General features: G+C 36.3%; 1 protein-coding gene across 9 annotated transcripts in view; it reads left to right on the forward strand.

Annotated features, from left to right (window-relative positions):
- The window catches only part of UBR2 (ubiquitin protein ligase E3 component n-recognin 2), a 129,494-nt gene that overhangs the window by 43,210 nt on the left and 69,424 nt on the right, over positions 1 to 16,860 (forward strand). For 8 of the 9 annotated variants that reach the window (XR_002345723.1, XR_002345724.1, XR_001297863.2 and 5 more), the window contains exons 5-11: positions 2,786 to 2,916; positions 5,678 to 5,816; positions 6,310 to 6,372; positions 10,626 to 10,746; positions 13,001 to 13,108; positions 13,979 to 14,067; positions 15,995 to 16,093. Coding sequence is in view for 5 of the 9 variants with exons in the window: in XM_021098699.1 (XP_020954358.1) it covers positions 2,786 to 2,916; positions 5,678 to 5,816; positions 6,310 to 6,372; positions 10,626 to 10,746; positions 13,001 to 13,108; positions 13,979 to 14,067; positions 15,995 to 16,093 (750 nt within the window). In the remaining 4 variants the exon portion in view is untranslated. Of the gene's footprint in view, positions 1 to 2,785; positions 2,917 to 5,677; positions 5,817 to 6,309; positions 6,373 to 10,625; positions 10,747 to 13,000; positions 13,109 to 13,978; positions 14,068 to 15,825; positions 15,925 to 15,994; positions 16,094 to 16,860 lie in introns of all 9 variants that reach the window. The other variant, XM_021098700.1, reaches the window with a different exon arrangement.

A 16,860-nucleotide genomic window follows, 5' to 3' on the forward strand; every position in this document is an offset into this window, starting at 1 on the left:
TACTGCTGTTACTAATACTTTACAGCTGTGGAAGCTTGAGTCTTAAATTTGCCTAAAATGTCTCACACAGTAAGTGCCAGAGCTGGGCTTTAAACCTAGGTAGTATAGACAACTCTGACAGTATATTATACAGGTTTCTAAAAACATTTTTTTAGCGTGGAGTTTTTTAAAAAATAAATTTCTAAGAAATCCCAATAATAAAAGATGTAAGTGGTTTTATTAATGAATTTACTTTTTATAAGTAAGAATGTATATTATTTACTTGTTAGAAAGTCAGTTCATGACTGTTTGGACTCTAGTTGATTTCTAGTTTTATTTGGACAGTATAGTGAAAACCCTCATTCATACTTTATTTACATATGACAACAGTTAAACACTTTATTATGATACATGTTTACATTTTAAAAATTCAAACATTATAGAGTACATCACATAAAAGATTTAAGTTTTTAATAATTCCTACAGTCCTCTAAGATAATCTAGGTAACCTTTTTAACAGCTTGAAAAGTTTGAAGCAAGAGTAAATGAAAGTTGACTCAATGGCAAAGGCTTACTTTCTCTAACATAAATGTCATCAAAAAAACAATTAAAAATTGTAATAGGTAAAAAAAAAAATTGTAATAGGTAACATAGGATAAGATGGTCGTTTATTTACTCATTCCAACTGACTTATGCCATGATAAGAGCACTCTGAGCATTTAATTTACCATTGTCCCTATGAGTAGACTTGTACAGCCTGCTATCTCTTCACTGCAGAAATAAAATGTTTCTCAATCAGTGACCATTTTCAAGAAGTTAACATGTATGTACAAAGATGGCAAAAGACTGTGTATTCCCAGGGCTGTCCCAAATTGGATTAATGTAGCAGCAAAATTACCAACTGTTGGTCCCCAATATGTAATAGGACATATTTTAGAGTATATTTTGTATTACCATTTAAAAAATTCAGATAGTCATATATTTTGAAACTGATGTGTGTTTCAAATAGACAACATCTGTAACAGGCCCTGCAACTTTGTAGAACAGAGTTCAGGCACTGCTGCCTTGGATTCTCAAAAATTGGTTGTTCCTGGAGTTCCCATCATGGCACAGTGGTTAACAAATCTGACTAGAAACCATGAGGTTGCAGATTCGGTCCCTGGCCTTGCTCAGTGGGTTGAGGATCCAGCATTGCCATGAGCTGTGGTGTAGGTCGCAGATGTGGCTCAGATCCCACGTTGCTGTGGTTGTGGCATAAGCCGGTGGCTACAGTTCCACTTAGACCCCTAGCCTGGAAACCTCCATATGCCATGGGAGTGGCCCTAGAAAAGGCAAAAAGACAAAAAAAAAAAAAAATTGGTTGTTTCTGTCCCAGGGCAATTTAATTGTTATAAATCCTGTTTATCATAATTCTTCAGTCCTCTAAATGTCTTGTACTATGGGACATAATTGTAGGAAGTTGTGTGACTGTAAAGTGAGATAACATCACCAAGAAAACTGTGAGTTTTGGTTCTCCTTTCTGTTTTAGAACAGTGTGAGGTTTGACTGTGATTAATAGCTATTCTTTTATGAATCCTGAGAAGGTACCAGTTCCAGTACCTTCTTTGTAACAGGTGGTTTTCCCATGTTAACTTCTAAAGTCTCCACAAGAAATAGGAGCAAATCTAGCAGGACAAAGAAAAAAATTTTGATGGATCATACAAAGCAGTTTATTGAAAAAAAGTTGTAAGTACAAAGCCCCATAAGACTTTGAAAAATGTTTGTCTTACTTTACTTTTTCTCACATTCTTTAAGCCCTAAACCTGTCTCCTTTAGGAATCTTTGTCCTTGTCCCTTCATTCTTGTTTTTATTCTCTTCCTCCATTTGTTTTGTATCAGTTCCACTAAGCTGATCCTTGATGAGAATGTATAGAAATGCTCTGTATCCTTATGTATATTTGAATGAATGTGCTGGTTCCCATTCCATGATGTTAGAATATGTGGATTTTCTTACTGAGAGGTGGATATAACACTATTTAGCAATTAAGCTAAATAACATTTAAATATAAGATAAAGCTTTAAGATCAAAAATTGTAGAAAACATTTTGCTAACCTTGAAGATACTATGATAACCTCAGTGTGTGTTGGTAATACTTTTTTACATTAACCTTGAAATATATTGACTTATTCACTGTTAAGTCTGATGCAAAGTTCCCTGTTGTGTGCATACACGACTTGTCTCACTGAGAGAAAACGAGTGATTCTTAACAACATTGTGGAGCAGTTTTCTGTTCTTGTTGATGTTTGTCTTTAGAATCCTCAAAAATCAGGCTCTCTTTTATACCTATAAAACTAAATATTGCTTAGATGACATTCCTTAGATAACATTCCTTTGTTTATTCTGGAAATCTTGGATTAGAGGAATATGAAGCTGTAAACATAGTTTAATGTTAGGTTTGTTTTTGTTGTTGTTTTTGTTTCTTTTTTTTAGGGCCACGCGTGCGGCATTTGGAAGTTCCTGGCTAGGGGTTCAATCTGAGCTGCAGCTGCCGACCTACACCACAGCCACAGCAACACAGGATCCGAGCAGTGTCTGCGACCTATACCACAGCTCATGGCAATGCTGGATTCTTAACCCACTGTGCGGGGCCAGGTATCGAAACAAACCCTTGTCCTCATGGATACTAGTCAGGTTTGTTACTGCCAAGCCACAATGGAAACTCCCACTCAGCTTTTTACAGTAATATTTTGAGGACTGGAGGCAAAATTGGAAAAAGGAGAATTGATGTGCATTTAACGTGGTTACATGTTTTTTCTGTTCTTTCAGGATCCTCTTGTGCATTTATCAGAAGATGTGATAGCCAGAACTTACAACATTTTTGCTATTATGTTTCGGTATGCAGTAGAGATATTAACCTGGGAAAAAGAAAGTGAATTGCCACCAGATTTGGAGATGGTGTAAGTATAACCCATTTATTCTTTGTATTTGCTCACACTTAGTTTTAATCATTTTGATTATAATTCCTCAAATTAACTTTAATACAGCTAGGTTTGAACATAATAATTATTTAAAATTATTAGTTTTCAGCAAAACAGCAACTTTGATTTTATATTCTTTAAATATGTGTGAGCCATCTAATTGGTAAAAGTTTTCTACCTCTTGGTTGCTTTAGTTGATTTATAGCCAGATTTAAGACACATCAAGGTTCTATCACTGGTTTCAAGCGCAGGTGTTTTTCTCTTCTTTGTGTGATAAGACTATTAACTCTAATTCGTCTTATATTTCATCTGTCAGTTTTGTTTTTGTTCTTGTCTTTTTGCTATTTCTTGGGCCGCTTCCCCAGCGTATGGGGGTTCCCAGGCTAGGGGTCCAATCGGAACAGTAGCCACCGGCCTACACCAGAGCCACAGCAACACAGGATCCGAGCCATGTCTGCTACCTATACCACAGCTCACAGCAACGCTGGATCCTTAACCCGCTGAGCAAGGCCAGGGATCGAACCCGCAACCTCATGGTTCTTCGTTGGATTCGTTAACCACTGAGCCACGACGGGAACTCCATCATCTATCAGTTTTGATAAGGAATGAGCTCTTTGATCAAAGTGAATTTTCTGGTTTGACTAAATGCCACAAATTCAATTTTAACCATTTTGATTCTAAGTTTTTATAAAATTTATTCTATACTCTGTGCTTCTCTTAGTGTACATCTAACATTTTTACCATTTGTGCTTAAATTATTGAAGTGATGGCAAGTTTGTGACTGCAGAGCTGGGTTCTACCATGGCTGTATTAAGGTTAAGGCCTTGCCTTTCTGCATGAATGTGCTTGCCTCAGGCAACCTTCTCTTAATTCTGACGAAGCTTGTTGGAATTGTTTTCATAGGGAAAGTTGAATACAAGTTTGGGCAGAGGACATTAGTGGTCCTGAATGTCCTAAAGGACATTTTTTGCTTTTTCAACAGTATTCCAAATAATTAGGTTGTGGGTTGTGGTGGTGTTTTTTTGTTTTTTGTCTTTTGTCTTTTGTATCTTTGTCTTTTAGGGACACACCAGGGCACATGGAGGTTCTCAGGCTAGGAGTTGAATCGGAGCTGTAGCCACCAGCCTACGCCACAGCCTTGGCAATGCAGGATCTAAACCACGTCTGCGACCTACACCACAGCTCACGGCAACGCCAGATCCTTAACCCACTGAGTGAGACCAGGGATTGAACCCTGTCCTCATGGATGCTAGTCAGGTTCATTAACCACTGAGCCACGACGGGAACTCCTGGATTATGTTTTTTAATATTACTCCTTTTAGTTGAAAATGATTTATTATTTCATGACTGTGTCTTCATGTATTTCAAGTTAGCAACCAACTCAGATCTAAATCTAAGATCCAAATTTAGACCCTAGAGAATAGAAGAGTTGTGTTTTTATTTTTCTGTTCTGTTGTACATGTGGGACCACCAGCATAGAAAGGGAAAGAATCTAACTCGCTTCTCTTGTAATGTTTTTCCATCCTAGTAAATGGTATTTCACCTATCCAGAAACCCAAATTATCCATATCCACTTAGATTTCAAGTCCAGCTGGTTCTCGCTCCATCAAATTGTTCTACTTCTCTTCATCTCCGTTACTACTATCCTCATCCACATTACATTCATTTCCTTCTTGGACAACATGACCTCCCCAGCTGGACTGCCAGATCCACTCTTGTCCCTCTTGATTCATTCTTCAGACTGTAGCCAAAGTGAACTTTAGGGCAAATCTGACCATAGCTCTTATTTCACTATTTCAAGTCCTTGATTGCCCTTAGAATGGTGCGATCAAAATCCATTACAAGATTTCTGCTCTTCTCCAGACTAATCTCCTAACCCCCTCTACTTCAGCTCTTGGTACCTTTACCTTTGCCACCTCAAGGCCTTTGCTTTCTCTTTCTTCTAGTCCATGGTTTCTCAGCTTTGGCATTGTTAGCTTTGGGAGCCAGATATTATGGGCACAGACCAGTGCATTTTAGAATTTTTAGCAGCATCTTTGGCCCTTAACCACTAGATCCTAGTAGATTACCCGTACTCCAGTCATGACAACCGAAAGGGTTTCCAGACATTGCCAAGTGGTCATCTATGAAGAGCTGAGGACATTTGTCCGCAGTTGAGCACCACTGATAGCCATTGCTGACTTCAGTTCTCAGGTCACTTCTTTAGCAGTCCTCTGAACTCACAGCCCAGTTTTATCCCATTCTAGCATCCTCTTCTTCTTGATAAAAGCCAGTTTACATAGAATTATATGTCCGGTATCCATCTTTCCCATCAGACAATAGTGTCATTGAATGCAGGAATCGTGATGACTTTATTACAGATATGTGCCTAGTACCTAGCATGTTCCCTAGAACAAAGTGTGCTCTTTTTTTTTTCCTTTTTTCTTTTACGGCTACATCTGTGGCATAAGGATGTTCCCAGGATAGGGATCGAATCAGAGCTGCAGCTGAGGCCTGTGCCACAGCCACAGCAACACCAAGTATGAGCTTTATCTGCAATCTATACTGCAGCTTACAGCAACCCCGGATCCTTAATTCACTGAGTGAGGCCAGGGATTGTACCTGCATCCTCATAGAAACTACGTTAAGCTCTTAACTTGCTGAGTCACAATGGGAACTCCCCAAAATGTGCTCTTAATAAATCAGCCTGAAGCAAAATGATATGCAAATAGATATATGTAATTAATGTTTTATCCCACAGAGAGAAGAGTGACACCTACTATTGCATGCTGTTTAATGATGAGGTTCATACCTATGAACAAGTTATTTATACTCTTCAGAAAGCCGTTAACTGTACACAAAAAGAAGCCATAGGTTTTGCAACTACAGTAGATCGAGATGTAAGTAATTTCATTATATTGATGCCACATAATAAATCAAAATTTTAATACAGATAAATTATTCTAGAAAATTGAGTTAGAGTGTGTGTGTGTATATATTATGTGATTTTTAAAAAAATTTCCTATGAATATTGACCCAAGTACATCTTGAGTAAAACTGTAAGCTATTGTCAAAAAGTTTAGGAGGAGATGTAGCTACAGTTACCCTCATGCTACACTGTGATTAGAAATACTCAGTTGTGAAAATATAAATTATAGCAGCCTAGAAGAATAAATGTTGTGTTGTTCAAGGAAATATACTTAGTAATGACTTGAGAAGTGTTAGGATAGTTTTAAAGGAAAATATTTTAATTTACTTTTTAATCAATGAATAAACATTGTATATTATAAATTGACCAGAGTTTTTATGTACTCAAATTTGTTTACTTGTTCAAAGTTATTAATACTGAATATAAATATTTTCACAAGTAAATTTCAAATATCCTGGTTACAGGGACGTAGGTCTGTTCGCTATGGAGACTTCCAGTATTGTGAACAAGCAAAATCAGTAATCGTGGTAAGTAATTTAAAAACATGTCTACACTCTCATTTTTTTATTATTTTAAAACTAGTCCCACATTTTGGTGTATATGAACACATATTTATGCCTTCATGAATGTAAAGCCACCATCAACCAAAAATCATGTTTAAAAGATATGTTTCTTGAGCATTACTTGTTGCTTTATCTAATTTTTTAAAACTGTGTAAGATTGATATAGAAAGTGAATGTTAAGATTTTTTTTTTCTGTCATCCTATTTCTTCATCAGAGACATCTTAGAAAGTTTTTTGCTTTCTGTTTTGTTTTTGATAGGGTTTCACGTTACTTTTTAGGAATTAAACTGACCTTTAGCACCAAGGTGAGAATTCAAGGCAAGTTGTTTCTTGGTATCCTATAGCAAGATAATGCTACGTATCCTAATAGCATTTAGTAAATAATTTATCTCAAAGAAAACTCTTTCCCACATTTAGATTTTTTTTAATTTAAAATTTATTGTTTTTAACTATTCCATGTAACTGCATTTTATGTAAGTGTCCTTTTTAAATATAATTTTATGTACTGAGAAATACTTTAAATATACAGATAAAAATGTATGCCACATTATACCTTATTTTCTTCAGACTTATTTTAAGTAATAAAATGGTAGGCCCCTTCTAAATCCCATTCCTTTCCCTCCTTCCCTAATGATAACTTTCCTTAATTCACTTTTCATTTTCATACATGCCCTTATACTTCATCTTTTAATTGCCAATTTATACGCATCTATATGTATCTATTTGAAGGTTTTCAAACATTATATAACAAGATTCATACGACTATATTATATTACAACTTGCCTTTTCATTTCAGTGTCATTTCTAGATTTATCTGTGTTAATACATGCATCTATAAAGTATTTCATTGATAACTGTACCATAATTTTTCCATTCTCCTATTGACAGACAGTTAGGTTATTTCTTTTTTTTTTTTTCTATGACTGTCAGCCCTGCTGTGGACAGTGTTTTGTCCACTTACTGCGTGGATGTAAAAGTTTCTAAAGGATATATACCAAAACATGGAATTTCTGAGTTGTTAGGTTATGAGCATCTTCAGCTATACTAGATTGCCAGCTTAATCTCCAAAACGGTGGCACCAATATACATTCCAACCAGCAGTGTACCCATTTCTCTACCACTTTGTCAAAACTATATATTGTCAAATTTCTAAAATTCTGCCAACCTGATGTGTGTGAATGGCATCTTAGGAATTAAATTTACATTGCCTTGATAACTGAATATCTTATTTCATATTTATTGTATTGGTCATTTAAATTTTCTGTGAATTTCTTGTTCATATGCTTTACCCATTTTTTTTTTTTTCTGTTGGGTTATTTGTCGTTTTCTTAGTCATTTGAAAGGATTTTTTAACATAATCTTGATCTTTTGTTGTAGTATCTTTTCATAACATGTGGCTTATTTTAAGCTTATTTGTGGTGTCTCTCCTTAAACAAAAGCCTTACATTTTAGTATAGCAAAAAATTTTTTTCATGAGTTTGTGTGTTATCTAAGAAATTCTTTATTGATATGTGGACATACTCAGTTTAATAATACATCAGAAACTATATTGTGGTTATATAAGAGAACATTCCCATTCTTAGGAAGTGTATTCCGAAATTTTTAGGCATAAGGGAACATGATGCATGATGTATATAACTTACCCTCAGTGGTTCATTTTTTTTTTTTTTTAAGTGCTTATGTGTGTATCTGTATGTGGAGAAAGAAAGATAAGGTGCAAATGCTACAGCAGTTGGGATTAAATGTTTACAATAGATGAATCCAGGTAAAGGCTAGGGTTGTTTTTTTATTTTCCTTTACGGTTGTTGCTTCATAGTGTTATTTAAGTTTTTCCTTAAAATATCAGTATTTGTAATCTAGTAGTGTCTGTAAAATATACTGTATTCATTATGTAGAATAGAAAGTCCAGAAATAGATAACTAGTCTGAGGAAAATCTAGAAAATTACAAATACATTCTGAGGGAGGAAGAGAGCTTCGTAACCAAGACTAGAAGCCCAGGAGTTAGAGAAGAAACATATTTTTTGGCCACAGAAAGAATTTACATAGCAAAATGTTCCATAAACAAAGTGCATAGACAGTTAATAGATTTAGAAAAATTATTTCTAGGAGTTCCTTGCTGGCTCAGTGGGTTGAGGATCCAGTGTTGTCCCTGATATGGTGTGGGTTTGATACCTGGCCCAGAAATTTCCATGTGCTGAAAGTTGGTTTCATTTCTTTGGCTGCACCCACAGCATGTGGGAAGTGGAAATGAGATGAACTAGTGGATAGAAAGATGATCCAAGCAAAAAAAAAAAAAAAAAAAAAAGGAAAAGAGAAAAACATGTTAAATTTAAAGGGTTTTTTGGGGGGGGTTGTTTTTTGTATTTTTAGGGCCGCACCTGCAGCATATGGAGGTTCCCAGGCTAGGGGTTGAGTCGGAGCTGTTGCTGCCAGCCTACACCACAGACACAGCCACACCAGATCTGACCCGCATCTGCGACCTACACCATAGTTCATGGCAGTGCTGGATCCTTAACCCACTGAGTGAGGCCAGGGATGGAACCTGCGTCATCATGGGTGCTAGTCAGATTCCTTTCTGCTGAGCCATGATGGGAACTCCTAAATTTAAATTTTGATAGACGTGCATAGACATTTCTCCAAGGAAGTCATGCAGATTGCCAAAGCACATGAAAACATGCTCAGCATTACTAATCAGGAGTTCCCATTGTGGCTCAGTGGCTTAAGAACCTGACATGGTGTCTGTAAGGATGCAGGTTTGGTCCCTAGCCTCACTCAGTGGGTTAAGGATCCAGCATTGCCACAAGCTGCATTGTAGTTTGTAGATATGGCTCGGATACGGCGTTGCTGTGGCTGTGGCGTAGGCCAGCAACTGCAGCTCTGATTTTACCCCTAGCCCAGAAACTTTCATATGCCACAGCTTTGGCCTTAGTAAGAAAAAAAATTTCCAATCATTAGGGAAATGCAAGTAAAAGCTACAATGAGATAGCACCTCATATCCAATAGGATGACTATTAAAAACAAACAGCAAAAAAAATCGCAAATGTTGGCAAGGCTGTAAAGAAATTGGAACCTTCGTGCACTATTTGTGGGAATGTCAAATGGTGCAAACAGCATGGTGGTTCCTCTAAAAACTAAAAATGGAATTAACAGGAGTTCCTGTTGTGGATCAGCAGTTAACAAACCCAACTAGGATCCATGAGGATGCGGGTTCGATCCCTGGCCTCACTTAGCGGGGTAAGGATCTGACATTGCCGTGAGCTGTGGTATAGGTCGCAGACGTGGCTCGGATCTAGTGTTGCTGTGGCTGTGGTGTAGGCCCACAGCTACAGCTCCAATTGGACCCCTAGCCTGGAATCCTCCATGTGCTGCAGTTACAGGCCTAGAATAGCAAAAAAAGGAAAAAAATAGAATTAACATATGATCCAGCAGTTTTGCTTCTGGGTGTTCATACAAAAGAATTGAAAGCAAGGTCTCATGTTCGTAACAGCATTATTCTCAGTAGACAAAAAGCAGAAGCAACTTAAGTGTCTATCAATGATGAATGAATAAACAAATCTATATACATACAATAGAATATTATTTAGCCCTAAAAAGGAAGAAAATTGATACATGCTACACTGTGGATGTACCTTTAGAACATCATGCTAAGTGAAACAAGCTAGTCACAGAAAGATAAGGTATGAGTATGAGTCTCTTGTATGAAGTACCTAGAGTGTTTGATGGATACAGGGTTTCAGTTTTCCAAGAAAAGCCCTGGAGATTGGTTGTACAACAATGTATACTTAGCACTACTGAACTGCACCCTTAAATGATCCAGTTTTGTATGTATTTACTACAATTCTTTGAATGTATTGATAACATCACATCTCTGAAATGAAGTAAATTATTTAAATGTGTATAATTGCATTAATAAAGTAGTTTAAAGACATAAAGTCAATTTAAGCATTTAAATAATTTATAATTGGTGGGACAGATTTTTAAATATAAGACCAAAGATTCAGGTTACTCATAAGCTGTAACTTATTTTTTGTAAATCCTGAGATTCTTTCTAGAAAATTAGGATCTGAGTAAGGCAAATCAAGTGGTATGTTTCTTACACACATACATGAAATACTCCCCTGTAATGAGAGTGTAGTTACATTAAATAAAAATAATAACTTCTTTCTATAAAATAGCCTTTTTAAGTTTGTTTTTCATCCTGCTATTTCTTTTTAAGAGAAATACCAGTAGACAGACAAAGCCACTCAAAGTTCAAGTTATGCATTCGTCTATTGTCGCACATCAGAATTTTGGTTTGAAACTTTTGTCTTGGCTGGGAAGTATTATTGGATATTCAGGTAGGTTCATAAAAGCTTATGCTAATTGACTTAAAATTAAGCTCATATGCCCTTGCAAAACTGTTTTGGAAGAAATAGCAAGTGGAGTCGTCTTTTTTTTGCTCTAGTTTCATGTTTTAAAATACCATCTCAGAAGATCTTTACACACAGAAAAATTTTGATCCACAGCCTCTTTTTTATATGCATACAGAGAAATCTGTATTCAAATAAATGCAGGAAACAGTGGAGTTAAACAATTGTAAATGACTTTAATATACTAATGAAATCTAAATCTTACCAACTTGGTAAAAGAACTTTTTTTAATTTTTTATTTTTTATTTTTAGGGCCACACTTGTGGCATATGGAAGTTCCCAGGCTAGGGGTTGAATTGGAGCCGAAGCTGCCGACCTGTACCACAGTCACGGCAACGTTAAATCTGATCCACGTCTGCGACCTACACCACAGCTCACGGCAACACTGGATCCTTGACCCACTGAGCGAGGCCAGGGATCGAACCCACAACCTCATGGATACTAGTCTGACTAGTTTCCTCTGAGCCACAATGGGAACTCCAAAATAACTTTTTTTAATAGAGTATCTTGTGAAACTCTGTTGCTTTAAACAAGCTGGAAAATGGTACTATAAATAAAACCTAGATGATTAACTGTTTAAAGGATATCTTTGTTTTGACTTTGTTTTGACTCTGAAAATTTCCAAATTTAAAGTTACTCTGTATTTGGATTTTGTTTTTCTACAGTCTACACATTAAATAATCCTTTTTTTTTTTTTTTTTTAATGGGACAGGGCATATGGAAGTTCCCGTGGCCTACAAATTAGATAACCTTTTAAGTGTAATGGTAATAGAATTAAGAACTCTAATGTTCAATGCCAAAAATACAAGTTTGTTGTATAACACTGAAGAGTAAAAAATAGGAATAGATCTATCTAGGCTGCTATACTGTTCTTTAGGCAAGAGAGATGGTTTGAATAAATGACATTCCAGTGTTTTCTATAAAGAAATTTTTTTAATTTGTTACATAGTGGTTTAAAAATCTAGCAATATCACTGCAACAGCTCGGTTCGCTGCTGTGGTGTGGGTTTAGTCACTGGCCCTGGGAACTTCTACATGCTGCAGGTTTAGCCCCCCCAAAAAAAAAGGCGGGGGGGAGGGGGCTAATAGAAGAAGTATTGCCACACTGTGAACTGACAGGTGAAAACATGAAAGTGTGGAAATGTAGAACATGTTTGCTTGCCTTTTAAATACCTTTCATGTTATTTTTCTTATCCTCATTTTGTTTTGGATTTGGTATTTTCCAGTGGATATCTGTCTGCCAAGTACTGTGCTGTATATTAATAGTATCATGGAAACAACTTTGTGCTGAAAATTTTCTTTGAGAAAATTTATTTACCATCAATAATTTAAAGACTTTATCATCTATTTAATACTTATATAAGGTTTTCTCTTTAGCCTTGTAAACAGTTATTTGTTGGCTCTTTAATTAAAATTTTAAATTACTCTTTTTTTATTGTTTTGCATGCTTGTAGAAAACTAAAAACTGATTTTACATATAAAATATGAAACTAAAAGGTATTAAAGTTCTGGTTTTATTAATGCTTTAGTAATATTTGAAGTTTTGGGGGTTTTAAGTTTAGCACTTAGAAGATTTAGGAATTTTTCTTCCAAAACTTCTCACATAGTTGTTATACATAAATACATAGTGTATTTTTGTTTAGTGAAGAACATTTTGCACAGCATTACTAAAATATGGTATATATCATAATATATGTTGTAATACTGGTGTATGTTGTAATACAGAGGTCATGTACTCTTTAAATGGTAGCGTAATTTTATATGTATCTTCATTATCACGGGATAATATCATGGCATAGTGTTATCATGGAATATATAACAATTTTACTATAATCTGGTATTAACATAGCTGCGTGAGGAACTACATTTATTTCAGTGGCTTTGGGGTTTTTGGTTTTTTATTTAAACTCTTTATCACGTAAGAGGTCATTGCCTTTCCAGTAGGCATATATTTTGGTATTCTGAAATAAGAGTTGGTATGTAATGCAAGATTTGGATTTTTTTTCATTTTATTAAAATATTAATAAAACAGTTAACATATTTACTTGCTCTGAATAAATTTGACTTTTAGTTAAAAAAATGTAAAATTTTAGTTGATCCATTTGACTGTTTCTACTAATATGTCATTTTTATTTCAATATTTGAAGTTACTATTTCATGACTACTTTTCTTCCTGTTTTAAGATGGCCTTCGCCGAATTTTATGTCAAGTTGGTTTACAAGAAGGGCCAGATGGTGAAAACTCTTCTCTAGTGGATAGATTGATGCTTAATGATTCCAAATTATGGAAAGGTAAGTATCTTAACTGCTTTTAAAGGGAATTTACATAGGTAATTATAAATGTATTTACGGTTTTTAGAATTAGCAGATACAGTCCTATTCTTTTTTTTTTTTTTTTTTGCTATTTCTTGGGCCACTCCTGCGGCATATGGAGGTTCCCAGGCTAGGGGTCGAATTGGAGCTGCAGCTGCCAGCCTACGCCAGAGCCACAGCAATGCGGGATCCAAGCCGCATCTGCAACCTACACCACAGCTCACGGCAATGCCAGATTATTAACCCACTGAGCAAGGGCAGGGACCAAACCTGCAACCTCATGGTTCCTAGTCGGATTTGTTAACCACTGCGCCATGACGGGAACTCCCAGTCCTATTCTTTAGGGGAAAAAAAGATTTGGGCATCCATGACCCAAATTAAATAACCTTTATGTTTTGTTAGAAAAGAATATTTAGAAAAACTGATTTTTTTTGTAGTGGGGGTGTGCCACACCTATGGCATGTGGAAGTTCCCAGACTAGGAGTCACATGGAAGCTGTAGTTGCCGGCCTACACCACAGCCATAGCAATGCCACATCCAAGCCACATCTGTACCTACACCACTGCTCTCAGCAACGCCGGATCCTTCACCCACCTTTGATCAAGGCCAGGGATCAAACTCTCATCCTCATGAATTGTAATTGGATTTGTTACTGCTGAGCCACAATGGGATCTCCCAAGAAAAACTGATTTTTTAAAGAAGCAAATTGTACATACTTTGTTTTAAGGAACATATGTAGAGTTTTTGCTCTTGAGACTTAAAATACTGTAGGTCATATAACAACTTTGGAAATGTAATTTTTGGCCTGTTTGATATATCCTTATCTTACATTTTCTCTTTTTATAAAAGGTGCTAGGAGTGTGTATCATCAGTTATTCATGAGCAGTCTCCTTATGGATTTGAAATATAAGAAACTGTTTGCCATTCGATTTGCAAAGGTAATTTAGTTTCTCACTTTTGAAGATTAATAAAGTAGGTTATATACAGAGTAACTGTAGTCCATGATTATATCTAGACTTTGTAAAATTATAGTAATATGTCAGTGTGTTGATTTTAAATTATAAGAAACTTCATAAATGATCTTTTAATCTTTTATCAATAGAATAAAATTCTAGCAGCGAGACTATTCTTTTTTAATCTTTCCAGGGGCTACACCCATGGCATATGGAGGTCCCAGGCTAGGGATCGAATCAGAGCTGTAGCTGCCAGCCTACACCACAGCCACAGCAGTGCCAGATCTGAGCTACATCTGTGATGTGCACCGCAGCTCACAGCAACACCAGATCCCTAACCCACTGAGCGAGGCAGGGGTCGAACCTGCAACCTCATGGATACTAGTCAGATTTGTTTCCACTGAGCCACAACAGGAACTCCAGACTATTCTTGTTTATCACCTGAGTATTCATCTATGCAGTATGTATGATTTGAAATGATAAATGAAGACTTTAAACCTGTGCCATTTTGGAAAGACCATGATGGAAGATAATACAAGAAACAGAATGTGTATATATGTATAACTGGGTCACTTTGCTGAACAGCAGAAATTGGCACATTGTAACTGTACTTTAATAAAAAATAAATTAAAAAAAAACTATTCCATTGTGAATTATGGTATTATTCCTATTAGACTTTGTGTAGGGAGGACTTCCTGCTGTGGCACAGTGCGTTAAGCATCCGGCATTGCTCCAGTTGTGGTATACGTCACAGCTGTGGCTCAGATTCAGTCCCTACCCTGAGAACTTCCATATGCTGCAGGTGTGGCCAAAAAAGAAAAAAAAAAGTCTGTAAGGAAAAGATAACTTGGTTGAAACCACATGTATATATACATATGATTTAAGAATCATGAAATCGGAGTTCCCATTGTGGCTCAGAAGGTTAAGAACCTAACTAGTATCCATGAAGATGCGGGTTCAGTCCCTGTCCTTGTTCAGTGGTTTAAGCATCCAGCATTGCCTTGAGCTGCAGTGTAGGTCACAGACACAGCTCAGATCTGACATTGCTATGGCTGTGTGTAGGCTGGCCTGCTCTAGCTCAGATTTGACCCCTAGCCTGGGAGCTTCCATATGCCACGAGTGTGGCTCTAGAAAGACAAAAAAAAAAAAAAAAAAAAAAAAATCATGAACTCTAGGTTGCTGATATTTTTGAATTATGTTCTCCCTTTCAGCAGCATGTGATTAAACTAACTGCTTTTTTTTTTTTTTTTTTTTTTTTGTTCAGCTGAATTAGGAGTTAGTAATCAAGGAAGTACCTGAGAATCATTTGGGGAACTCTTTCAAAATACATGTAATACATGTTTGTGTTCCATTCTCACACCTAGTGAAGCAGATTCACCAAGAATGGGGCCCAGGCATCTGTAGTTTGAAAGCCATCAGGTGACTCTGATAGGCATCCAGAAGTAATGAAAGTCTGGTTTCATCAGAGATAGTGTAAAGCTACTGTGATTTAGCTCCACCTGTGTTCAGTGACATCCCAGGATTTTAGTAGCAGTTACCCCTACTTGAGCTCATAAAGTGCCATTGTGCACAAGAAGATTGTATAGCAAATCAGTATTTATAAGGAGTTAAATTCATGGAAATCGTTCCAGTTACCATTCTCATAGTGTGTCTTATTGACTCCTCCAGCACTGATTTTTTCATTATAATCCTTAAACATTTGGTCATTGTGGATTAGAGGTGAATCTCCCCCTTGTTGTTTAGAATTACCAGCAGTTGCAGAGAGATTTTATGGAGGATGATCACGAGCGAGCAGTGTCCGTGACTGCTCTGTCTGTCCAGTTCTTCACCGCACCTACTCTGGTGAGTAGTGCTTGCCTTTTCTTTGTAACTGATAGCTGGCACTCCTTGCCTTTTTTTGCCTTCTTAATAGAACTATGAGCGTTTGCAGAGTGATTATGTGACAGATGACCACGACAGAGAGTTTTCAATCGCAGACCTCTCGGTTCAGATATTCACAGTCCCTTCGCTTGTAAGTACTGAAAGACTAAGAAGAACTTTCTTTTTTTCCATTAACAGAAATAAAACTTAAAATCATAGAGAACTGAGATCTGTGTATTTCTGAATAGAATATTATTTTATTAATGGATGATCAGACTTCAGGTGCCTTCAGTCATACTAGAAGAAACATCTTTGTGTAATCTGGAGGGGAAAAGCCATTTGAACTTAATCTGTACTTTGTCATAGTACTTCCCTGAGGTTTTGTACTAATGAGTTAAAATTAAGCTCATTAATTTAACAAATTTCTGCATTAGAAACAGCATATTATATAATCTTACATTTTGAGAAGCCCCATTTTCCCTGCTAAGGGAAGAGGTAGCTAAGGCAATTGAATCATGATTGGGTGATCTTGTACTAAGTTTCACTACTTGTTCCAGAAGACATTGCTGTGTTTTAGTTCTGTTCAATATCTAATATTTAATTCATTTAACAAAAATTTACTGAGCACTTTTTATTTATTGGGCCCAGTTCTAGGCTTTGGGAATGTAGTGGTGAACCAAAACTGACATGGTCCTTACCCTTATGGAACTTACAGTAGTAAGAAAGACTCCCATAAATGGTTGATTAAAATTGTAATAAAAACTCTGAAGTAATTGATTGCTTTGAGAAAGAACCGTAGAGAGATCTGACCTTTTTCCACAGTTCAGATTCTCTAGAGAAGGTACTTGTTGTGGGAATCATGCAGAGGAACCAGCACTTGAGAAAATCCTGAAGTACGGAAGTTCCTATAAAGGGAAG

The sequence above is a fragment of the Sus scrofa genome, chromosome 7, assembly GCF_000003025.6.
Source record: "Sus scrofa isolate TJ Tabasco breed Duroc chromosome 7, Sscrofa11.1, whole genome shotgun sequence".
In the NCBI taxonomy this organism is placed as follows: Eukaryota; Metazoa; Chordata; class Mammalia; order Artiodactyla; family Suidae; genus Sus; species Sus scrofa.